The following is a 26,460-nucleotide window of genomic DNA, read 5'->3' as shown; positions in this document are numbered from 1 at the left end:
TTATTGAAAGCAGAAAACAATCAAATCTATAGTGAAATTATGTCCACTACTTATCACTTTTAAGATAGTATGAATATTATTTTACACAACTGTTCAAATCCCTGACAACACATTTCAAGACTAAGTCTCAAGGAGTGAAAAATAAAAATCATATTAAATTAATGTTTCTTGTATTCCATTCTTCTAAAGTATTGGCATCATACTGTCAATAAACAATATTCCATATTTCTGTCTGATGTGGAGATCCACTTATTTCTTGAACAAACTGATGCACAATAAAACAATCACTAGAGACCAGATTATATGCTTTTGCATTTGTATATTTGGCTGCTTTTCATCGCTAACCGAGAGCCACTGTCTAACGAAATCATTACAGAAGATGAACAGGAACAGGCAGATAGAGTCAATGGTCCTTTGACACACACACACACACACACACACACACACACACACACACACACACACACACCGGTTAATCCCGCCGCTGTCATACCATATGTGTCGGCAACAATTAAATTAAACTATGCAAGTCTTTAGTCGCTCGTCCATTGTTTCAGTTTAGCTTTCTATTTACTTGTACACAGTGGAACGTGTTTACAATGTGTAGCGTGTAGCACGTTGTGCTTCATGCCACCTGGAAAAAGAAACTTAGTTTCGTGGATATCTGACTAACCTGGAATATATACACATGATGGAATTGTTTTATATTGTCGAGTTTGCGAGAAATCATTTCATGCAAAAAAGAAGTTTCAAATAGACCAGCATGTCAAGACAAGTCTTCATATCACAGGAATGGAGAAGAATGAATCACGACAACAACCTCTGAGAAAAGCAAGTTGCAATAGCAGGGATTTGCCCAAAGGTAACCAAAAAAGTCGGTCTAACATAATTCTGCGTGAAGCATTCATTGCAAGCAATATTCCTCTTCACAAACTTACAAACCCTATTCTCAAAGCCTTCTTGCGCAAATATTGCTTACATCCAAATATACCAGATGAATCGACACGGCGTAAAAATTACATACCATCAATTTAAGTAAATGTTCTGGAAGAAATACGCAATGAACTCAAGGACAGCATTATCCGGATTTCTGTTGACAAAACTACAGACACTTGTGGCCATTAGATTGGAAATATAATTGTTGGTGCTTTGAAATAAGAGCCTTCTTCTTCCTATTTAGTGGCCTGCAAAGAACTTGAAAAAGTAAAACATTCTATGATCACCAGATTTGTAAAGGAGGATATTTGAAAAATATTTCCAGAATCTTCTGCAGATGAAAGAGTGTTTGTGTTTATTTCTGATTCTGCTCCCTATATGATCCAAGCCGGGAAAGCCCTCTGAATATTTTATCCCAATTTGATTCATGTGACGTGCTTTGCTCGTGGAGTACATCGCCTTGCTGAAGAAGTACGTTCCACATTTGTGAATGTAAATAAACTGATTTCATCCACAAAGGAAGTGTTTCTAAAGGCTTCCACTTGCATCAAGACCTACAAAGAAAAACTACCGAATGTGCCTTTACCTCCCAAACCAGCGGTAACTCGTTGGGGCACGGGGTCGAAGCTGTGTTGTTTTACAATGAACATTACGAGGGCATTACACGGGCAGTAAACTACTTCAATAGTGCACAGGCTTTGGCAGTTTGCCAGTGCAAGGAAGGTTTTAATTATACCAGTATTAAAAAAAAGACATTGCTGTGCTTAGCACTCATTTTTCCCATATATCTGCAAGTATTAAAATGCTTGAAACTCAAGGTTTGGTGCTGAATGAATCTAGTGAGTTAATGAATAAAATTATTCTAGTGTACTCCTCATTGCTAGAGGTATTGCCAAGAAAACTTAAAGTAAAGTTTGAAAACATTTTAAACAATAACCCAGGCTTTGAACCCTTGTGCCAAATTGATAGTTTCATTAATGGTACAGTGAACTTTTACTAGAAACAATAAGTGCCAACATATCAGCCAAATTCAAATACTGCCCATTTACCTCAGTTGATGTAGAATGGTCCTTTTCTGCTTATAAAAATGTTTGGAGCGATCGAAGACAGAATCTTACTACCAAGCATTTGGAACAGTACTTGGCCGTTTATGTTTACAATAATAGAAAGATGTAAAATAAATTATAAGTAATGCTTTGGCCCAATAGTATTAATTAATAATTTAATGCTGTTCAAAACAAATTCATGATTATATGTTGTTTTTTAAGCAAAATATTACAGAGTATTTGAGTGTGCCCCTCTACGTGCAATATATCTCGACGTTGGTCCGGTACATATTGATTGTTTCGCTGTGACTCACTTGCAACGCATCCGCTTGTTAGCGACAACAATAGCAAAGGCGGAACAATTCTTGAAACATGGTATGCATCCCTATTTTACAAATTTTTGACATATAATCCCAGAAAGGCCACATTCCTAACCTCTACCAGTAAGTATTCAGAAAATGATGTCAGCATTCCAAATGTACCGATTTTTCACATGGCCGGTGCTCTTCGTCTTAACCGATATGCACAGGTCCGACTTTGAGATATAATGCATGCAGTAACTACCATGTTTGTTTGTTTTTTGATCTTGCATATTTCAACACCTTTTATGCATTTTTCATGCATATTTTAAGGCTTCTATGATGCATATAATCCGGTCTCTAGTGATCATAATAGTCACATACTTTTTGAAGAGGCAGAGAGCCTGGCCAGTATCTACTCAATTCAGAAACTTACCTGGAAACAAAGTAGAGGCCAGCCTCTCTGTAAGTTTGACAATTTTCTTGATTTTTTAAATTATGTTTCTCCAAATAAGAGAAAGCTATACACCAAGCAATTCTGTTCCAAGTAAAAAAAGAGAGAGAGAGAGAGAGAGAGACAGAGAGAGAGAGAGAGAGAGAGAGAGAGAGAACAATCTACCATATAAACAATGTTTTATTTAGTGATGAGGCACAGTTGACTCACAAACTTTGAGGAACAATGTACAAAACTTTTATATAAAACAAATATGAAGATGATTTTTCACGTACTGGAAATGATTGTAGTTGGTCACACATATACTTAATATGCTATGAAGACAAACACTCACAAAATTCTTAAATACTCAAGACCATTCATCAATGAATTAATTAACATCATACCACAGTTTTAAAATTTGAATAAAAAATATTCAAAAATATATAGACTACAGACATTTAAAACAGTATATGATACTGAGCCAAATTCCGACTTATTTATGAAGACAAACTATACTCAGATCACTTTGCTAATGCCAAGAGCATCACGTAACATAAAATCCCTCAGTGTCCACAGTGCATTGATAACATTTCCATGGTTGCCAACACCATTACCCAACCAGTGCACAGGTAACCTATTGGGATCTTGAACACTTGTGTTTTCTGGTGTAGCATCCAACTGTTTGTTCCAGTTGCTAATATATTTATTATCCACATTCAGTCCTTCTATATACCTGCAATATCATAAAAGAAAAACAATGAAAAATAATTCATAGTATGTAACAGAATAAGAAAATGAATCAGGTAAAGCACTCACTTGATGTATGCCTCTGAATGTAGAAGCCTCTGAGGACGGGGTGGAACAGGTACAAATATTGGTTCCACTGGTTTCTGGATAGTGCCTACTGATGAGACAGACTGTCCACCTACTGGGTGAATTAACAAAATATTAGTGGAACTATAAAATAGTCTATGTAAATCAGTGAGAGAGCTGAACAAACATTATGGTACCTGAAGGCTGTGTATGTGGTGATGGTGTTTCCCTTGAATAATTCTGATGTGCAGTCTGAGACTGATTAACCACTGTGAAAAAAAGAAAACAAATTACTGCAGCATATTATGAATACTAGCACAAAATTTATATGTGAGATGTAAAACAATCTGTCTACAAAAGAATGTTTAGCACTACTGGAGCAAGCTGTAGCAATACGGTTGTAACAGAAATACACAAGGCGTTTGATGATTAAAAACAAAGCCAATGAAAATGCAAGTGAAACAATGACACAGGTAGTGCAAAGCAATGTATAAAAATGTTAGTGATAGCACACACAAAAACAACCACCACAAAAATACAATGGTATAAATGGCATCATAAGAAAGAGGTATGAAAAATGCAGCAGCAAATTAACTTGTATTTACATGCGCATTTCATCCCATTTTCTCTTTGCTTATGTAAGTTGCTAAAACAACAACTAACTATTCAGCAAGCTGTTGAATGAAACATACACAATTCCTTTGAAAAACAGAATTCATAAAAATAAAAAATGAAGTGGAAAGATGTATTTAGTATACTGTAGTAGCAAATCTCTTCTGCATCGTCATTTATATTATATGTAACACCGAACTACTTATCTGAGTAGATATCGCGCAGTTTGCCCGTTACAATACAACCATTCACAGTTCCGCAACTCAAACAGAAAATATAATTATGCCATGAAAAAGGAATGATGGCAAGCAGGAAATATAACGAGGTGAATAGGTGAACAGTGGGCCATGGGAATATTTCATTGGACCACAAGACTTATGAGAGAACCAAGATAATGACCTCAAGGTAAGTGATGGATGACATTAGAAGATGGTTAAGCATTCAGTGAAAGGTTATATAATCAAATGTTTAACTTAACCAGCCAAGTGCAGAACTTTTGAAAAAGGATGCAACTGATTTGGATGAGATAAAGATCTATCACATTACACCGTAAATGAAATAGTAACAACAATATTATGTAGAACCTGATAGTTCAGGGCAGATAAAGAAAAGAAAAGTCAATTTCATCTGCTGGAAAGATTACTGTCAATGTCTTCTGGGATACTAGAAAAATTATTTTCACTCAGTACCGTCAAATGGTAAAGTAATAACTGGTGAATACTATACAAAGACTTCTGGACCAGCCGGATGAAAAATGTGAGAGGAGAAAAATAACACAGGTACTTTGACAACAAGATAGCTATTGCGATTAGTAAGAATTTTTTGGAATATCCACACCGTTCCCCCATATTTGGCATCCTCTGACTTTTACTATCACTCACACTTCAAAAAATTTGTAGCTGGGAAACATTTTGAGTCCAAAAAAGAAATTATAACTGTTGTAGATAGATACTTTATAGTCTTCCTATAATACATTTGAAGTATGGAATCTACTCATAGTGAGAAAAAGATAAAGAGAGATTAAGGCACATACAGAGGCATTCAGACAAAATTTTTTCCATCATTCAATACACAAAAGGAATAAGAAAGAAAACTGATAATATCGGTACAATGTGCCCTCCACTATGCAGACTGCAGTTGCTTGTGGATTATTTATGAAGCTGTATTAACTTCTATGGTTCTGATTAGTTCTTTTCTAAAGGCACATAGTAATTCTATAAGCATTTTGTTCGGGTGTTGCTGTATATTACCTTCTTTCTTTAGGCACAGTTCCAAATATTTTACTAAAGATGGTATGACAGCAATGTAGAAATATAGAGTGCCACTCACCACATTGAAGACACATTGAGTTGCACGCAGGCAAAATGAAAATGCTTGTTAAAATAATAAAGCACTGCTTCAAAAATAGGGAACACACATACACATTCACACAAAAATAGCTCACACATGCATGCCCACTGTCTCCAGGCACTAGCACCCGGCTCAGTTGACGACTTAATTTTTCACAGTCTTTTCACTGTACCTGTCTGCAACTCAACATCTCCTCTATGCAGTAACAATTTATCCTTTCCATATTGAAGGTAGGGATATATGATACTTGTCTACATTTTGAGACAGGGTCACACTCATTTTTTGTGTAGATAGTTGAATGTTGTCACTAATTCTAGAATTAATAGGGTACGCAGAGGTTTCGACATTCCTTTTAAGCACATCTTGGTAATCATACTGGATATGCAGTACCACCCAGCTGGATATTTATTCTTCAACATTCATATTATTGTATACTTCCTACTTATTCACTTCTATATACTCAAAATTAGCACACTGTGTGGCATGATCTGGTGTACTGTTACATACCTCTGTAACATGAATGTTCTGGTCAATAGCAGGAAGTCAAATTATTATAAATATCACACACAGCACTCAAAAATAACAATTTTTTTGAAAATATAATTGGATAAATAAAAAAATCTAGGCACTAAATGGTGGCAGGAGAAAACACACATAAAAATTATAGAAATGTGTTAAGCTTTTGAAGGCAGTGGCCCCTCCTTCTGGCAGAAGGGTTGAAGAGAATAGAAAAGGGATAAAGGAAAAGGACTGACAAGGTATAAGAAATGGGGAGTGTTGCAGAAAAGATGCCAAGAACCTGCAGGGAAGACTTACTGCATGGGATGAGAAGGAAAGACTGATTGTTGGGGACTGCACTGGTGAGATTTGGAAACCTGAGAGCTTGAAGGTGGAAGATAGAGTACTAAGCAAAACAGAGATTACTGAAAAAAACCAGGCAAGAGTTAATAAGAGCAGAAAGCCAATTGCAGTGTACATATGTTGGACAGATGGTGGAGGGCTGATTACTACTCAGTCGGAAAATAAGAGATATAGAAAACTAAAAGAGAGTGAAGAAACACTATATTTATTTAAAAGAAATGCTGAGACCAAAGAAATTAATGCGGATTTTTGGGCAGGTGGATGATGGGAACCAAGCACATATTTTAACATGAGTTCCCACCTGCAGGGCTCTGAGAAACTAGAGGGAGAACCCAGGTGACGCATGTGATGAAACTGGCATCAAGGTCACAAGTGTCATATTGTAGAGAATGCTCTGCAACAGGATACTGTGCGTTGCCAGCATAAACCCTCTGTGTATGTCCATTCATCCTGACTGGTAACTTGGTGGTAGTCATACCAATGCAGAAGGTCCAGCAATGTTTACAACAACTGATACATGGCATGAGATTGCTCTCCTTCCAATAGCACATGTTTCACCAGTTACCTATCAGAATGGACTTCACTTCAGGGCATGATTTTATGAAATCATAGCCTTGTTGAAGTAACTGATTATACATTCAAGACCACAATAGTGCAGAGTGACCAAAGGTGTACACTCAAGTTGTTTTTTGGAGGGATCAGTAGTACCAGCAAATGCCGAGGCTACATAAAAAAGAACGTTTGACATGGAAAGGATGGCAACTGTCAAAACGTAAGTACTGTTGCTTGTTTGTAGGTTTAATGTGAACAGAAGTGTGTAGCTGACCATCAGTGAGGATGAAGTCCACATCAAGGAAAGTGGCATGAGGTCTGGAATAGGACAATGTGAAATTTAATTGGGAGAATGTATTTAGAGATTCCAAAAATCTTAACAAGTCAGCCTCACCATGGCAAATATGTCATCAATATATCAAAACCAAACCAGGGACTGCAGGCTTATGGATTCCAGGATAGACCCCGCCAAACTACTCATAAAAAGATTAGCATAGGAAGGGGCCTGTTTCCCTAGTCCTTGCCCATGATTTTGGTTGAGGTAATGTTCAGCAACAGACAGACCATGTACACGCAGAATGATGGTATCAAGGGAGGTTGCATCAATGGTCAGAGGCAAGGTGTGTGGTGGTAGTGAGTGGTCATAGATTTCAGACAATCTAGGAAATGGTTGATTTCCTTAATATTGTGGAGAGGAGTCTTTGTACTATAGGCTGCAGATATTGGTCAACCAAAGCAAGCATACATACAAAGACTGTCCTAAAGCCAGCAACTACAGGACAGCATGGGTGATTAGGTTTATGGATCTTAGGAAGGAGGTAAAAGATGGTAGTGCATGGTGTGGTTGGCGAAGGCAACACACACCATATCCTGTTGCAGACCATGGACTACAACCTGACAGTTGTGACACTGGTGCCTGTTTGACCACACATGCCCTCTGCATTCTCCCTCTAAACACAAGTTTCTCAGGACTCTGCAGGTGGAAACTGGTATTACATGTGCTTGGATCTCACCATTCACCTGACCTAAATTTATGTAAATGTCTTAGTCTCAGCATTTCTTTTCAGTAACTATTCTGTTTCTTCACTTGCTTTCAGTTTTTTATATCTTTTATTTTCGGATCTGCCTATTTCCCCCCCACCCCCCACCCCCAACTGTCTAACATGTTTTAGCTATATGCTCTTATTAGCTCTTCCATGACATTTTTCAGTAATCTCTGTTTTGCTTATTACCCTATCTTCGGCTTTTAATCTCTCAGGTACTCAAATCTTGCTCAGTGAAGTCCTTGACAATCTGTCTTTCCTTCTCAACCAGTGCTATGTGGTTAAGCCTCCCCTGACCCAAGGATCTGGGCGAATTTTTGATAGCTCTCCTATTTCTTAAACCTTGCTAGTCCTTTTCCTTCATACTTCTTCCCTTCCCTTCAACCGTTCCGCCAGAAGAAGGAGCCACTGGCTCTAAAAGCTTGCATATTTCCGTAACATTTAAATGTGTTTACTAATGCCACTACTTGGTGAGCAGACTTTTTGTCTATCCATTTATATTACATACAGCATTCAGTCTTTCACTGTGTTATTGTCATGTCTAATTTAAAATAGTTTATTCCACAGACCAGTTCTACAATGATATAGGATTTTTTCACTTCATACAAGTGAAAAATTTACAGTGTGTGTGTGTGTGTAGACACACAACCATTGTACACACACACACACACACACACACACACACACACACACCTTTGGTGTCTTCCTGACAGTTTTACGAGTACTTGTTAATTAGTTCCCAAGGCTTCATGTATATTGTCGGTGTGTTTTATCACTTTGCTGTTCACCTGTTTTCTACGGTTTAAAATTTATGCTTTAAAGGCATTCTTGATAATATTTTTTCCAACAGTTACTCCATCAAACAGGTTCAGCCACATACACTCCGCCAGATCATAATCAAACTGGATGGAAGTTTCAGTCTACGGTTATTTCCAGTTTGGCTATATTTTATTCTCTTTCTAATTTCTCTGACAGGGTGGCAGTAAAATAGAACAGTTTAGCTGTCAGGCTCTTTCAGATAGTATTTACTACCTCATCTCTTCTACCTCAATTTCAGAAGTATTAATGCCAGAGTTATTCAGAGTTAAACTGTACAACAGTAGTATCATTTTTGCTCTTCTTTTGTACATACACCTAGTTTTATTTTAATTATATGGATGAGAAGACCACACCTCTGGCAGGAAAAACCGAAGCATGCATGCATGCACATTCTGCCAATGCTGTGATGTAAAAAAAGGTAGAAGGTTTATGATGCAGTTTATGCATCTACCTTCTACTCAACTTCGTGACTGACTCCATGGCATATTTAACAGTGAATTTTTAGTTTATTTCTGCACTACTGCACAGTTTCGGCCTTCGCCATTTTCAAGCCCCATTTTTAATCATCAAAATAATGCAATCGCAAATATCGCCCTACTGGATTGTTGTGAGTGATGTATATGAAGCACACCACTTAGCTTAGTACTTCTGAGTGGAGGTGCGATGACAAAAACTTTCCAATCATTTGTATGATGGCACATCACACGATTAAATTACATACAATGGTTGAACACATGTTCATTCTTAAATACATAATCACTCTCATTATGAACACAATGCATAAATAAAATTGTCTTCTTGCAATACCATTTGAAACAGTATCAACAATGTCTTGTTTTAATTTACCTCTACCTATTCCATACCCACAGAATAAACAAATTCAGCAACCACCATTTGCTAAATACAAATGCAGAAGCGTAATAACTACTTGGAGTTTCTCGTCTTGTGCAAAACAGTGGCCCCAACATCAACTGTTTGTAAAACTTTTCATAAACAAACAAATGACAGGGAGGCACTCCATGTCAATAGGTCTAATTTCAGAAAAACTTCCCAGATGACAATCATCGATACTGATGATATTTGCTGGTACTATTCACACATGTTGACAGTGAACATTGGTAAAGTTTTATGTTCACCAATTTAATACACATCAAAAAAATTTTGCATCACCCCAGTTTCCAGAACTCCTGAAGATAGACGTTAACTGTGGATATTGTATCACAGACACAGTCCCTTTCACTGTTCAGAGATGTCACTAAACTCAACCAAAGATGTAAACACCCATGCATGAGCAGCGCATATTAGGCAGAAGGGGTCCGACAGCCAATAATTTCTAGTCATTCCATCAGGAAGGAGCTGCACAGCTCGTGTTGCCTGTAGTTCAAATATGGCTAGATGGTCAATAATGTGGTTTGATTGTGTCCACATTGGCACTTTGTGCCGGAAAGGGCTCTCAGCAAAGGACGTGTCCAGGCATCTCAGAGTGAACCAAAGCAATGTTGTACGGACATGGAAGAGATACAGAGAGAGACAGGAACAGTCGATGACATGACTCACTCAGGCCGCCCAAGGGTTACTGCAGCAATGGATGACCGCTACTTACTTATTATGGCTTGGAGGAACCCTGACAGCAATGCCACCATGTTGAATAATGCTTTTCCTGCAGCCAGAGGATGTCATGTTACGACTAAAATTGTGCGCAATAGGCTGCATGATGTACAACCGCACTCCTGCCGAATGGACTTCTCAGAATTGGCATGTTCTCTTCACCAATGAGTGTTGCAAATGCCTTAAACAAGACAATCGTCGGAGACTTGTTTGGAGGCAACCCGGTCAGGCTGAACACCTCAGACACACTGTCCAGTGAGTGCAGCAAGGTGGAGGTTCCCTGATTGTTTTGGGGAGGCATTATGTGAGGCCGACTTTTGCTGCTGGTGGTCACAGAAGGCACCGTAATGGCTGTATGATACGTGAATGTCATCCTCTGACCAATAGTGCAACCATATCGTCAGCATACTGGCGAGGCATTCGTCTTCATGGATGACAATTCGCGCCCCCACTGTGCACATCTTGTGAATGACTTCCTTCAGGATAATGACATCACTCGACTAGAGTGGCCAACATGTTCTCCAGACATGAATCCTAACGAACATGGCTGGGATAGGTTGAAAAGGGCTGTTTATGGACGACGTGACCCACCACCCACTGAGGAGTGGGACAATCTGAACCAACAGTGCCTTGATGCCATGACGAATACAGGCATTCATCAATGCAAGAGGACGTGCTACTGAGTGTTAGAGGTACTGGTGTGTACAGCAATCTGGACCACCACCTCTGAAGGTCTCGCTGTATGGTGCTACAACATGCAATGTGTTGTTTTCATGAGAAATAAAACGGATGGAAATGATGTTTATGTTGACCTCTAGTCCAATTTTCTGTACAGGTTCTGGAACACTCGTAACCGAGGCGCAGCAGAACTTTTTTTGATGTGTGTACTTGCAGATATATATATAGTCATTTGTTTGACCCCCATAACTCACTTTTTCATAGTGCCCCTGAGTTTTCGACAACTTTGCGACATAATATCCCTGCAAATATTTACCTAAAGAATCAAAGCTAGCCAATCTAGCCCTCTCTTACGTGGAATAATTTAAAAAAGATACCATGAACAATTTTCATAAAGATAACGTGAAGCAGTGTTGGACAGAAAAAAACTAATTGTGGGATACATCTGAAACTTCGCATGTAGTAACATAGCACCACAAGGTCTTAAGACTATAAAATTTCATTATCCTATTGCTTTCCAATAGTTTACAAATTAAGGACAAAGTTGAAGATGTTTGTAAAAATGCCAAAAATGGGTATTTTTAGCTCACTATTTTGTAAGAGATATTCTGAAAACGCTTTTCAACCATTTTCATTATAAAGAACATGTTCTAAAAAAAACACCTAGATTTGGTTTCGCATTTGGGAGCATATAAGGCCCCAAAAAAACAATGAGAAGGCAACAGTGCTGTGAAAATACGTCCACATTCCACCAGGACTAAAATTCAATCTGAAGTTTTTTAATATGCTTAACACTTGTTAAGTAAAGTCTGGGGGTGCAAAATTAGATATCATAATTTGCATTCAGCTCTATAAAATTCTTTACACACAAAATAAAAGTGCATAAATAATCAAGCAATAAAGAAAGTGTTCCCTGTTTTGTATGTGTAATAATCTATGGTAATCACTTGAGTTTTTCAGCATGGCAGTTTGCAGAATGGAATTTAAAGAAAGCACACTACATCACTGAGAACAGTTTCCTGGACCAGAAGCTATAGCATCTACAATTGCTAGTTATTTCATACAGCATGATCCACAGGAAATTATTGTACATAGGCAATGGATCTGTACTGATTGGGGCATTCTGGACACGAAGAAAATGACTGTAGATTAATTTATTGAAGAGGTAGGTACAAAAATTTGGAATCTGTCACGCCATCATTAAATAGCCAAATATCATCTTGGAGCCCTTAAATTTGATCTAAGGACAAGCTTATTATCCAAACGGGTTGTTCCGAAAATTATTCATTTAACGTTAAAGTCCACGGATTCCAATGGGAAAATAGCCAAGCAAGATTATATTCATTTGTTATTTCTCCCCAAAATCAGAAGGTGGCATGTACGAGTTTTCATAGTTTCAGTGACTGTCTACGGAATGACACTATTACTGCTCGTGTTCATGTCAAGGAGCTAATCAAATATGCTTCTGCTTAGATTTCTCTCTTCATTACTTCAGTAATGACTCCAGATGCGTCTCCCCCCACAAACTATGTTAACACAAATATGCTATACTTTAGATTGGAAACAATAACATCACACAAAGTGAAGACACAAATTCAAAACGTTCATTAACAAGAATGCTTTTCCAAAAGACGTCAGGCAGATTTCTATGAACATTCACGAAAATTTTGACAATCTGACAATCGTGGGAATTTGATGACAGTTTATAGAATGTGTGTTCAGCTGTTCTGCAATAATTTTAATACTATGATCTTCTTTGTCTTGGCTAATGGACCATTAAATTTTGAAGTTGATAACTATTTCAATACTGAAGTTATTTCAGCACAAAAACTTGTTGAAACATGTCATGCAGAGTTACGACTAGTGATGCTCTTTTGTGCACTTTTCCAAGCTGTTCTCACTCACTTCCTATTCATCAGAATATTTTGATAGTATCTTCCCACCAGAATATTACACAATTGTGAAACCTAACAAAGGATAAAATACTGCACTATAAATTTCACAGCTGATCCACAATTTTTTCTTACAGAAATCAATTTCAGTCCAACATTAGATCACCTTCGGGTCTCCAGCATCAAAGGGAAGAAACTAGATAACAAGTGGGTACAGTTATAATGCATCATCACTAAACGTACAGACATTACTTGTAGACCATGACATATTAATACAGGGGAGTACTTACAAAAGCAACTCAGATGTGCATTCTCATAGTTGCAATGCCAATTGTAACTTATAGACTGTTCCATTACCATTATTAGCCACCTAAGAGAAACATTTATGTCCCGACAACATCAGAGACAGTTGTGCGTGTCCAGTTATCACGTTGTAAACTGAATTGGCCAGAGACTTTACAATGGAAGTCTTAAACATACCAGAGATATAAGGATTACTGATTTAGTCAAACTGTCTACATTTGAGAGATGCTAGAGGCAGTAGTTGTTACAGAGAGACGTGGAGGTCCACAAACAGTGTTACTGTGTTGCTGAATTGCTTTATTGCATTTGTTTAATGATTGTTTTTATTGTTCAGCGACCTTAAAACATAACTGGTCTGTTAGTGAACTAAAAGTAATGTGATCATTAGTCAAATTAGGAGCATTACTGGCATCTGTGATATGTAGACAGTTTGACTAAATCAGTAATAATTATATATCTGAAATGTTTAAAGACTTCCACTGTAACATCCTTGGCCCATTCAGTTCAAAACACGATAACAGAAGGTACACAACCGTCTGTGATGTTGTCGAGACATAAATGTTACTCTTAGACAGCCGATAATAGTAACTGAACAGTCTACAAGTTACAACTGGTTTTGCAACTGTGTGAATGCATAGCTGAGCTGTTTTGTAACTATTCTCTCGTATTCAAATGTCATGGTAGACAGTAGTGTCTATACATGTAGTTATGTATTACAATTGTACACACTTATTATTTGGTTATCTTGTTTTGGCGCAGGAGACCCAAAGATGGTGTGATATCAGACCGAAATCTCTTGTCTTTGATAAAAAATTGTGGTACAGTTGTGAACTTCATAATGCAAATCTTAACCTTCCTAAAAGCTGTTGAACACCACCTACAAAAATATTTAGAACAAAAGATGATAGATTTAATATGTGTACCGTGCTCTAACGTTCCAAAACCAAAACCAGTTAGGTGCAACAGGGTCTTTCTAATGACAACGGCTTAAGAGTTTGCAGAACAATACTTTTTTTTTTTTTTTTTTTTTTTGCAAAAGTCGGCTAAAACACATATTTTTGTGTTTTTATAAAAGTTTTCAACTATTCCTTCAAATTGAAAAATATAGGAATGCAATAGGAGATCGCAATTTTATATATTTTAAGACACTGTGTTGTAAGTGGTAAAATGCAGTTTCAGGTAAACCACGCACTTTCTTCTGGAGATATAAGAAGCTATACTTCACATTTTTTTTCAACCAGATAATTTCTCTGCCAACTTTGCTTTGAATTATACATCTGAAAACTGATCACAAAATCTTTCTTTACTATTTCACTTAAGAAAGCACAAAAATTTTACAATGGTCTAGTTCTGTTTCCTTCAAGAAAATATTACCAGAGATGGGCTGTCTCAAAGCTGCTGAAAACTCAGGGTACACTGCAGGAAGGTATGCTATGGGATCAAAAGCTGACTTTACCCCGCAGTATTGAACTAGTGATCATGAAACTTTACCAATGCTTATCGGGAACACATGCAAATGTTTACACAAAAATTCATTAAAACATATTATGGTTATGTGGCATACCCAGGTATACTAATGGTTAAGTTATCAAACAAAACAATCATTCTTTCCCAATTAGAAATCACAAGTGAGACTGGTGTGCTACTCACAGATGCCATGCAGGGGAGCTTGTGGAGTGACAGGAGCTGGAGGTCGGCTGGGAGTCATCACAGGCCTCCTCGACGGCACAAAGTTCCTACACATAACACAACAGGAGGGGCTAGACTACACACACATAAGCAAGCATGCACCATGCCAACAAACAATCTACAGCTGGCTGTATGCATCCTTTGATGACATTGTCACTTTTTGCTGGTATTAATGACACTGTAACACTAGTCAATGCAAGCTGCATATTAAGTACAATGAAAGTGTTGTTTTGATTAAAAACAATAGTACAGATGTGTAAAATGTATTAACTATGCAATGACCAGTCATTAAAAACATTTTCCTAATAACTAAAGCAGCCTCAAAATATTGACAACAACACAAAGTCATGCAAGATGGACACACCTGCGCACGATATCTGGAAACACTGCAACATGAAGGGAATGAGAAAAACTGTTGTCATGCTGCAGGATGGCACAAGCACGAAATGTAAATCTACACATTGCAAAAGTATTGAACACAGACAGCTTTATTGTGAGAAAAAAATAAAAGAAAACAAAAGATCAACTTGGCTAGTACCTGTTTATTTGCCAATTACTTTTATGATTAAATTGTTCCACACATTTTTATCTGCAGATTAGTTAAGTCTGTAACTACCTTTATAAAGGCTGATTAAGGTCAGCAGCTGTGTTTGCAACTATTATTAGAAAGATAAAATTCTCTCTGAATAGTTTTCCAGGCATTTCCAGTAACATTTAAATTTTAAATGTGCATATCAGCCATAAAGGAGTAAAGAAAACATCCACAATAAATAGCAGTTTATAGGTGCAGAATATGCTTAAAATACCACGCATGGAACAGGCTGTAGTATCGTAGCACAGCAATTTCCCTTTTTTTGAGTATGTTCGTGGCAAAGTTTATGGAAGCCAATTTCTTGACAAATGATTATGATGAAGTAATGCACTACTATGAATCAAAAAACCAGACTTCAATCAATGGCTGTCCATGAAAACTAGAGAGAACACAGTGATATGTGCTGTAATCAACAGGGGGAATTAACTCAATCCACTCAGCTGTGCCTTACAGATGTCAGCTGAAACCATAATTATGCAGATTTAAGAGACCTCATAGTAACTGCTTGCAATTTGTCGATACAAAAGGAAAATCTGAAAGAACATGACTGTTTTGTCATACATCCCAGGTGCTATTTTCACTGTACTTAGCACAAGAGTGTCCCTCCCTCAAATTTCTACATACTTTAAGAAATGTAGACCTATCGCACTACAGGTGTCCGGTTCTACGATGATATGCTTACATTTACTCGTGCACATTTAACAGCTTCTATATGTATATACAATCCTATCTAATACAGCGTATCTATTATTATTTTTCATCAATTGTAAAGTAGCTTAGCAATAATGTTCATAGATACCTTGACACTTCTCTCAGCAATAATGCTTCATTACTTGGAAACCGATAATGCTTGTACAAGTTTCAGCTACTAATTTTACGACTGCCAACAAAACACTTCTGCAATTGTTGTGGATAATGTAAAACAGACGGAGGTTCATGTGACTATGTAGCTTAGTTGCATTTAATTTACATTTCTCATGTAATTAATTTTTTCAATTGCCATATTTTTAGATGTGCAAAACCAACACACTTATGTCACATATCAGCTTGTAAGCTATTGGAAAGTGTGCCGAGATCACATAAATTAACGTAACACAAATGAAAAAAATTCGCTATCATTTCAAATACATCTAGACCAAATATTTTATTTAGAAACTCAATTTATACAAGGTTTCTCAGTTTATTAGACTTCAAATTAACTCATCTGTAGGCTAGTCAATTGTCTGGCCCCACATTTTTATCAACAACATTCTGAACTTGACTTCCAGAACATGTCCCATTAAAGTAATACACTATTCTAGGCATTTAACATTTGTATTCCGTATCTGTCTAGTGCTACCATCTAGTGAGAAACTGTCAGAACATGGAGAAAAATACTACAGGTTTTGGAGTGGATGTACAGAAGGCAGAGAGTGATCAAAACGAGCGGTGTGTGGTTATCCTGGCACAGTGCATATGTTCCATGAAAATCAGATCAAATCATCATCTTCTCAGTTACAAATGTTGTCTATGCTAATCTTTCATTTATTGTGCATGGTCTCCTTCAAAATACTCTCCTCCACAATTGATGCACCCTTCCCAATACCATTTACACTTTCAGAAGCAGTCGTGGTACACCTCTTGCTGTATCCAGCAAAGTGCCATCCATGAATTTTTTTTATCTTGTCTATCGTTGCAAATCTTCGTCCTTTCAATACGGTTTTCAACTTCTGAAATTAAAAAAAAGTTTGCAGGGACCAGGTCTGGAGAGTACAGAGAATGAGGCAGCGCCATTTTTGTGCCATAGTCATGCACCAACAAGGATGAATGTATGGGTGCATTTTCGTGATGCAAGAACCGTAAATTGTCTTAAAACGTCCCGATGGAACCATTCATTAACATTTTGTCCATGTGGCATGAATTCATGATTAACTAATCCTTCAAAGTCAAAGAAAACTATCAGCATGGCTTTGACCTTTGACCTGAGCTGATGAGCTTTCATATCAGCACACACTCCGCTGCAGAGTGAAAATCTCATTCTGGAAACATCCCCCAGGCTGTGACTAAGCCTGTCTCTGCAGTATCCTTGACAAATGATTTCTTCCAGGAGTGCTAGTTCTGCAAGGTATGCAGGAGAGCTTCTGTCAAGTTTGGAAGGTAGGAGACTAGGTACTGGCGGAATTAAAGCTGTGAGGACGGGTCGTGAGTCATGCTTGGGTAGCTCAGTTGGTAGAGCACTTGCCCGCTAAAGGCAAAGGTCCCAAGTTCAAGTCTCGGTCCGGCACACAGTTTTAATCTGCCAGGAAGTTTCATATCAGTGCACACTCCACTGCAGAGTGAAAATCTCATTCTGCAGCTTTCTATTGTCTTGGAGAACCTTTCCCGACCTATTGTAAAGGTCAGACCTTGGTCTCAACATCATGACCATAGAACCACATCTCATCACCAGTTATGAATCTCTTAAGGAACATCTCATTCTCATTTGCACAATCCAAAAGCTCTTCACAGATTGCAAGGTAAAGGTCTTTCTGGTCTTGATTCATGGGCCGTGGGGCGAACTTGACGGCAACACAATGCATTCCAAGATGCTGCTTTCAAGACATGATCCAACTGAAATGTTACATTCTTCTGCAATCTCTCGAACAGTCAGTCTTTGATTGGAACACACAATGTTGTTGCTGTTCCTGACATGAGCACTGTCGGTATACGCCAAAGGGCACACTGCATGAGGGTCATCTTTAACTTCCATCCGGCCGATTTTAAACCATATGAACAATTCGTAACACCGAGTACGGCTTAAACACTCGTCACCATATGCTTCTTGCATCATTTATTGTGCCTCTGTATAGGATTTTTTGAACTTCACACAAAGTTTAATGCAGATACATTGCTCCTCTAACTCTGCCATCTTGAAATTCACAAAATGTGCCACACAACGTTCTACTCAATACAACAGCTCTGGACAACAAGTAACAGACATACAAGAATGAAACTACCAGCAGCCACACATTAAACGCAGGTTGATGCAGGGATGCCAACCAAATTTTGGTCGAACACACCATGCCATTGGCACAAAATTACGAATTTTCCAGAATTTTTTGAACATATCTCATATTTTCAAACAATGGAATGTCCAAGTTGGAATACCAACAATATTACGAAAAAGAAAAAACTGTTACTCACTGCAAAGATGACATGTTGAGTTGCAGCCAGTCACAATGAAAAAAGACTATTATACACTGAGCTTTTGGCCATAGCGTTCTTCAGACCAGGAAACACACACACACACACACACACACACACACACACACACACACACACCGGAGATAGCGGTCACGTGGATAAGAGGTGTGGTTTTTTCGTATGCGCACCTGTATTTTGTGTGTGTGTGTGTGTGTGTGTGTGTGTGTGTGTGTGTGTGTGTGTGTTTCTTTTCTTTTCTGGAAAAGGCTCTGTGGTAGAAGATTCAGACCTAAGAGGCCTTTCTCTGGTGAAGGTCCTAGCCCGATCTACTCCAAGCTGTCATCTTCTACTTGCTGGGTAGGCACCCGAGTATCACATCTCAGACTGTATGTGCACAGCCTTCCTGTCTGTGCATTGTGTGTGCTGAGAAAGCCCTGGGCATCCTCTTTCAAGACAACAGCCATCCAAAAGATGCTGTGGGTACAGGTCTCAGTGCATATCCCTCTTCAAGCAAGCTGAGGCTTCGAGTTAACTGCAGCACATCAGTGGGCCACCTCATGGGGTCCCACTGCCACCCTTGCACTGCTTCGTCGTCAGGCAGGGTGCTTAACCGGCCGCAAACTGTGTAAGCTGTTTGGGTGTTGTGTCCAGCATTTCTCACTGACGCCTCGGTGAGCAGCCCACCTTCACCGAGCCTGTTTCCTGCACACCACAAGAGAAAATACTCACTGTAACAACCACGTCGATAAAATGTTATGTCAGACACTGCTGTTTCTCTCACACCTTCAGGCGCAAGACAGTCACTCACCAGCTCTTGGAGCTCGGCCTCCGACACACTGAAAATGTCACTGCCTCACCCGTCCAAAGTTATACACCCACTCATCTCTTGACCCGATGAGTTGAAGAGTTTGTTGAAGACCATATATCAGCAATCAATACTGTATCGTCAGTACTTCGAATGTTGTTGATGATGACTCTGTTAATGTTTATGCCTTTTTCTACATAACCAAGTGCTTCCTGAAAAATACTGTCCACGTAAAAATAGAATAACAGTTTGCACCCTCGTCAGAGGTCTCTACAGACGTTAACCAAGTTGGTGAGCTCATTGTCAAACTTAACTTGTGCTTTCTGGTTCAAATATAAATTCTCTATAAAGCAGATGTCTTTTTGAGACACACCCACTCATTTCAAAATTTCCATATATTTACGATGATGTTCTCTAACGCAGACTTTTTCATAGTCAATTAAAAAAAGGGCTTTGGTTGAAATGGGTAGTGATGTGTGAAACATGACTTTAGGCAAGATAAAGTCACATAGCCTCTGCTACTCAGTCCCTTCTCTCATCTCCAAGTTGGCAAACTCTGGGAACCTGAGCAACCTTGTGAAAGATTGGGTGTCCAACCCCGGTGGGAAATGGTCTGTGCAGATAAGAGCAGGAGAAATAGTTCTCTGAAGATGAAATAAGCTAAGGAACAAGGATATGAATAGGACTCTTAAAATTGGAACATGGAATGTGTGTACCCTGCTGTAACCAGGAGCAATGAAAAGTGTAGCTGAAGAATCATTGAATTATGGATTGTAATTAGCTGCCCTCCACGAAATCAGATGAACGCTAAAGGAGACATGCGAAAGCAAAATTTTACATCACATTACTCTGGGAAAGGTGACAAACAAGGAGCTCTTAATGTTGGGTTCATTGTAGCAAAAATATGTGCAAATCTATCCTTGCCTTTATGCCATATAATGAAAAAACATGCACCCTCAGAATAACTGGAAGATTCCAAAAGACAACTTTTTTAAACATGTACACTCCAACAGAAGAATCAGATGATGATCTTGTGAATAGCTTTTACAATCAACTGCATGAAGTATGTGAAAGAATACTTACACATGATTCAAGTATAATCCTCTGGGATTATAATGCAAATCTCAGAAAAGAAAAACCTTTACACACCCTTTAAGCTAAGGGAAGCTTGCATGGGGGAAACAGATACTAATGGGCTGAGTGTTGCCCAGTTTGTACCTGCCAATGATTTTAAATCTGTAAGCACATTCTCCAAGAAAAATATTCACAAAGGGACCTCAAAAATTCCAGGAATGAATGATACAATGAAATTGACCATACACTGGTATCCAAAAGGTGGGCCGGCAACACTGAAAATGTACACATGTTTCGGGGAGCAAAGGCAGACTGTGACAACCCTGTAGCTGCAAAAGTGAGGCAAAGGACTACTATGGCATATGAATGGAAAACTATGGGAATTGTGAAATGCAATATACACATAATGGAAGATAGAGATAAAGAGCTTTTGAATATCAGAATAAACTGAAACAGGAACTACAGCTAGTGGAGCACAGTAATGACATAGATAATGAATGGGAAAGTATTAAGAATACCATCATAACTGTAGCAAAGGATGTAATTTGAGAATCCAGAAGACCCAGAAATGAGGAGTGGTATGATGATGAATGTAGACAGCTGGTTCAACAGAAGAAGCAGGACTAAAATGTCTTCAATGAAATACATGAATTAACCAGACTGTATAATTAAAAAGTGGATAGACCAACAAGGGTATGCAGAAGAAAGAAAAGAGAAGCCTTAAAAAGAAAGATAAAAGACAATGAATAGCATTATAATAGGAATGAGAGTAGAGAGTTTTATAAGTAGTTAAGAGAAGGACACAAGTAAAATAATAGGCTGCAAGGATAAGGACGGAAACATGCTGACAAAAGAGGAAAGTCATGAGCAGATGGAGGGAATATTTTAAAGAAATACTCGGGGGTGATTGCACTGATAGGGAGCAATGGATATACCATACAGTAAAGCCAAAAATGGAAGAGCCTACTTTTACAGAAATAAGATCACTCTGTCGAACTTTGCATGTTAGGTTTTATCTGGAATCCTCTACAATAGATTAGTCCCATACGTGGAAGTTATTCATGTGGTTTAGGCATAACAGATCAACCTGGGAGTAAATATTAGTACTGAGGCAAATACAGGAAATAGCATATGAATATAATATGAAACTCAACAATATCTACAAGCATTTCAAGCAGATCTTCGATAGTCATCATCATCATCATCATCATCATCATCATCATCATCAGGAATTCCTTCCAGAGATCTGGGTAGGAACTTTGGTAACAATATGTCTCCATTAGTTTCTGTCCTGGTATAGCTTTTCCCTCTCTGCTACATTCAATGTTACTCCTCTCCTCTTGAGATCTTCCTTAACCTGGCCTGTCCATCTCTTTCTTGGCCACCCAATCAGTCTTCTTCCTGGTACCTCCATCTCCAAATACTGACGTGGAGTTTGAGTCAGGTGCATTCGCTTCACATGACCGAACCACTTCAATCTCAAAGCACTCACCCTCTCCTCTGTAGTCAATGTCACCTGCAGGTCTCTCCTTACATAATCATTTATTACTCTGTCTCTCCTAGTTTTCTGTAGAGCTGACCTAAGGAACTTCATTTCACATGCATTTGACTCTCTTCTCTTTTATTTATGACACTGGCCTCTAGACTATACATCATGACTGGCAGGAGATAAGTTTTACACATGGTCTGTTTGGCTCTTTCAGGGACTTCCTTGTCCCAGATTAAATTTCGTACTTGGTGGAAGAAGCTGTATCCTTTTGTTATTCTGTATAAGACTTCTAGTTTGGAACTTCCATTGCATGATATGATGCTACCCAGATAATTGAAGCTTTTGACACATTCAACCTTCTCCCCCTCCAGTGTGATGGGACATGGTTTGGGTGTCCTGCTCATCTTCATTGCCACTGTCTTGTCCCTACTCACAGTTAACTTGAATTTTTTAAATTTTGTGTTCTAGTAATCTAGTCGTCTCTGAACCTCCATTTCCATCTCTCCCCAAATCACGATGTCATCAGCAAAAACAAATGTGTTTAGATCTTCATTTTCTTCTTCTTTGATTTCTTTCAGGATTGTGTCTGTTGACAGTCTAAATAGGAAATGTTAGAAGATATAAATCGGCTTGTCATACCACCCAAATATATTTTGATGGATGGGAAATTAACCAACTGTTGCCATATCAATAAAGGAGTTAGACAAGGTGATGCTCTTTCCAAAATGCTTTTCAATTTGGCCTCAGAATCAGTTATACAAAAACTGCAAATATTTGAACACATAAGTATAACGAGCACACAGCTGACTGCATATGCTAATAACACTGCAGTTATTTGTAGACAATGGGTGTCATTGGAGAAAGTAGTGGCAGAACTGAAAATAGTTGCACAGCATAGGGAACTGGAAATTAATGAATCCAAATCTAAATACATGAAATTCCACAGAACATTGACAATAACCTGAATAACTGGTCAGCAGCAGGTTCTCATTTTCAGCATTTTTAATACCTAGGGGCTAATATTAATAACGTAAAGTCCATGTCCATTGAAATAAAAGCCCACATCTTGAGTGGTAATGGGTGTTATCCTACATGTAAAAAGCTAATTACATCTAGGATGGTAAACAGACAGCTCAAAAAGACTATATATGAGGTTATGATTAGGCTAATGGTTACATATAGATGTGAAGTATGGATGCTAACCAACACTGAGTATTTGAACGAAGAATACCATACAAAATTTATGGAGGAATCCAAAATAATGATGGTACCTGGAGAGCAAGGACCAATTATGAGTTTCATCATCTCATACAAGGATCTGACATTGTGAGGCTAATTAAAAGAATAGCCTGGCTGGGACACTTCCTAAGAATGGAGGGCACAAGAACTGGAAAGAGGTTTACCCAAGGAAACCAATAGGAAGAAAATTAAAAGGAAGACAATGTAAGCAATGGCTGGACAATTGGAACAAAGCACCGTAGCCCTAGGAATCAGAGTATGGGAAGGAAAGAAAATGAGAGGGCAGAATGGAAGGAAATTGTTAAGAAGGCAAAGACCCACACAGGGTTGTGAAGCCACAACAATAAGAAGAGAACAAAGGCCTATATTTTTATTCTAATCATAGTGGTTTTGCAACAGAACATTTAATCCAACTCTTGCTTCTCTTGTACCTTAGCCTTTCCTATACTCACGGCTGTGTCTCACCAAATAATTTCTCACTTTTTCAAACAATGTCTGATGGATGATTTTCAGAACTACTTTCAAGGCATGGCGCATTAGATTGATGAGGAGTCTGCGATCTTCATGTTTTCTCACATTCTTCCTTTTTGGCATGGGAGTGTAAGTTGATAACCATTGAGCAGGATAATGACCTGTGTTGCAAATTTTGTTTAAAAAAAAAAAAAAAAAAAAAAAAACTCCTTCTCCCGAAACAAACACGCGCACACACACACACACACACACACACACACACACACACACATAATGTTTACATTCGTATTATTTTTATGGTGAAGAGAATACTGCATGTGATTCACGATTCATAAAAGTTCCTATTAGCAACCATCTCTTGTCACAGGCAGGAAAAAATTCAGAATGTAGAGTTGGCCGTATTGACATATATCCCAAACAGTTTTGCCAGTCGGATTTTCGTAGTAGATTTTTAGTGAGGACTTCAAATGCAGAGTGTGTTGTTGTTGCCTTCAGTCCGTAGACTGGTTTGATGCAGCTCTCCATGCTTTTCTATCCTGTGCGATGCAGAGTAGCAACACATAAAATAAGAATGAAAATAACTTAGAAATTAAATGCTGAAATTTAAAACAAAATTTTATTAGGTTTGTAATACATCTTATACAAAATGTTTAAATTATCAGTCATGATTCTGAATCACTATCACTCGATTCTTTATTGCTCATTTCTTCATACAGAGGATTGTCCTCCGTACCATCTAGTGCATTGGATATCGAACATTTTTTAAATGCCTGTTGCACAGTCTGATTTTGAACACACTTCCATGCATCATAAATCCACTGGCACACTTGCGACAAACTTGTGCATTTTACATGTCCTGTTGGTGTCGGTTGTCTGTCGCTTTTCGAGCCAGTCTATGTACATGCGTTTAAGCTTGTCCTTCATTGGTTTATCCGAACAGATGTCAAGTGGTTGCAGAATTGATGTCATCCCACCAGGAATTGCTGCCAAGTCCGTTCTGCTTTCCTCTAATTTTTGTTTAACTGCAGGTGTTGTATGGCCTGCGTATGCATCTAACACCAACAGACTGCGTCAACCAAGCGTTGCGCTAGGACGACAATTCCACACACGCCTAATCCATTCCAGCACCATGTCCTCCGAAAACCACCCAGTTTCGTTTGTCGTACAATTACAGTTTTTGGAAACATTTCCGATTTCAGTAAGTCTTGGACATCCGCTGTTTTTTACCCCGATGTAGGAACACGTCTTTCTTACCTTTGGCATCAACCGTATAATTTGATGGCATGTCAAAATATACGGGAGTTTGGTCAGCATTTCCAATCTGACCAAGAAGGTATTGCTTTTCTGTGCACCGCCCAATTGTGAAGCACTAAAATTCCACAAGTTTTTCTTTATAATTTTTCGGCAGCTTCTGTGCAACTGAAGTTCACCTCCGAAGTTAAAAACCCCAGTGCTTCATAAACAGATCAATCCAACTGTGACTAGCCTTAAAATTTTCGATTTTTTGCTTTCTAGCAATTTCATGTGCCTTCATTTTTGAAATTTCGGCATTCACAGCCAGGAATTTCTGACACAGTTCCTTAACAAATTCATTTAAAATTACTTCTAGTGCATGAGATCGGTCACACTTTGGCTCAGTAAATACTTTCCTGCTACTTGAACATTCAAATAATTTGTCTCTATTCAGTCGCCATCACCTGACGCTGCTTTCATCAATCCCGTATCGCAGACCTGCAGCACGATTAGAACTTTGTCCCGCAAAAGAAGTAACTCCCCTCTCGAATTTGGCACTATAATGAAAGTGCTTCATTATGGTTCACTAACACCAAAAAACACTTCACAAAATTCCACAATGCAATAGGTGCGTTACGTGAAATCTTAATGATCCCCAGCGTATCAACTCATGCAACAATCCTAAAGTCTTGTGCATTGTTGGTATTTTTGTGTTAAGAAATTTATTTTTGTTGCTAAGAATTTTTGAAAGGCTGCTACATTCGAAGATGAACAATACGAAATTTCTATTTACTTCGTTGGATAATTTATGAAAATGCTGTGGTCGAAAGTCGGGGTGGAGAAAAAAAGCTCGTCTTCTACTTTTTTTTTTACTGACACAGAGGTTTTGGCACCAGTATTTATCTTTGAGCCTGCAAAGCATGCCTGTGCAGCGCTACATATATTCAATGGCAGAAGTTACCTACCGCTTCCTTTGCACTCGATTCTAAGCCGCAGGCGGTTTTTTTTAATTACTAAAACCGGAAAAAAAAGTGTGGCTTGGATTCGAGTAAATACGGTATCATATGTTCTCACATTCTAACTATAATTATTTAGCGTATATGGTACAGAAATGGAGAACCACGCAACAAATCGATCTGGAAAACTGCCTTAAAAATGCCCTTGTATCTACTCATTTAGCAGACCAGTGAATGCTACCTTGACAACTGCATTCAATCAAAGTACACAATTACACATGCAGTGTTTTGCTCTTTAGCATCGGCACTGCAAAACATTTTCCAATTGAAAGGTTCGCAGGAATGGAATATTACAATAGAACTGTAAAATTACCGTCACCTACTGCTTTGTATACAATTTAAATTGCATATTCATGCTTTGAAAGCATTAAAACACATGTTAATGTAATTCCTCGTAATAAGGAAAGGCAAAACTGTTATGGACTCCCAGTTTGTCATAACA

At 38.2% G+C, this 26,460-nt stretch overlaps 1 protein-coding gene across 1 annotated transcript in view; it reads right to left on the bottom strand.

Moving 5' to 3' along the window:
- Positions 1-2,897: 2,897 nt before the first annotated feature.
- LOC126412869 (protein polybromo-1) overlaps positions 2,898-26,460 on the bottom strand; it is a 325,260-nt gene continuing 301,697 nt past the window's right edge. The window contains 4 exon segments of the mRNA XM_050082745.1: positions 2,898-3,450; positions 3,534-3,645; positions 3,728-3,799; positions 14,899-14,984. Coding sequence (XP_049938702.1) covers positions 3,234-3,450; positions 3,534-3,645; positions 3,728-3,799; positions 14,899-14,984 — 487 coding nt within the window. The 3' untranslated portion in view covers positions 2,898-3,233.

The sequence above is a fragment of the Schistocerca serialis genome, chromosome 7 (assembly GCF_023864345.2).
Source record: "Schistocerca serialis cubense isolate TAMUIC-IGC-003099 chromosome 7, iqSchSeri2.2, whole genome shotgun sequence".
Classification (NCBI taxonomy): domain Eukaryota; kingdom Metazoa; phylum Arthropoda; class Insecta; order Orthoptera; family Acrididae; genus Schistocerca; species Schistocerca serialis.
This window is presented reverse-complemented; position numbering and strand designations above follow the sequence as displayed.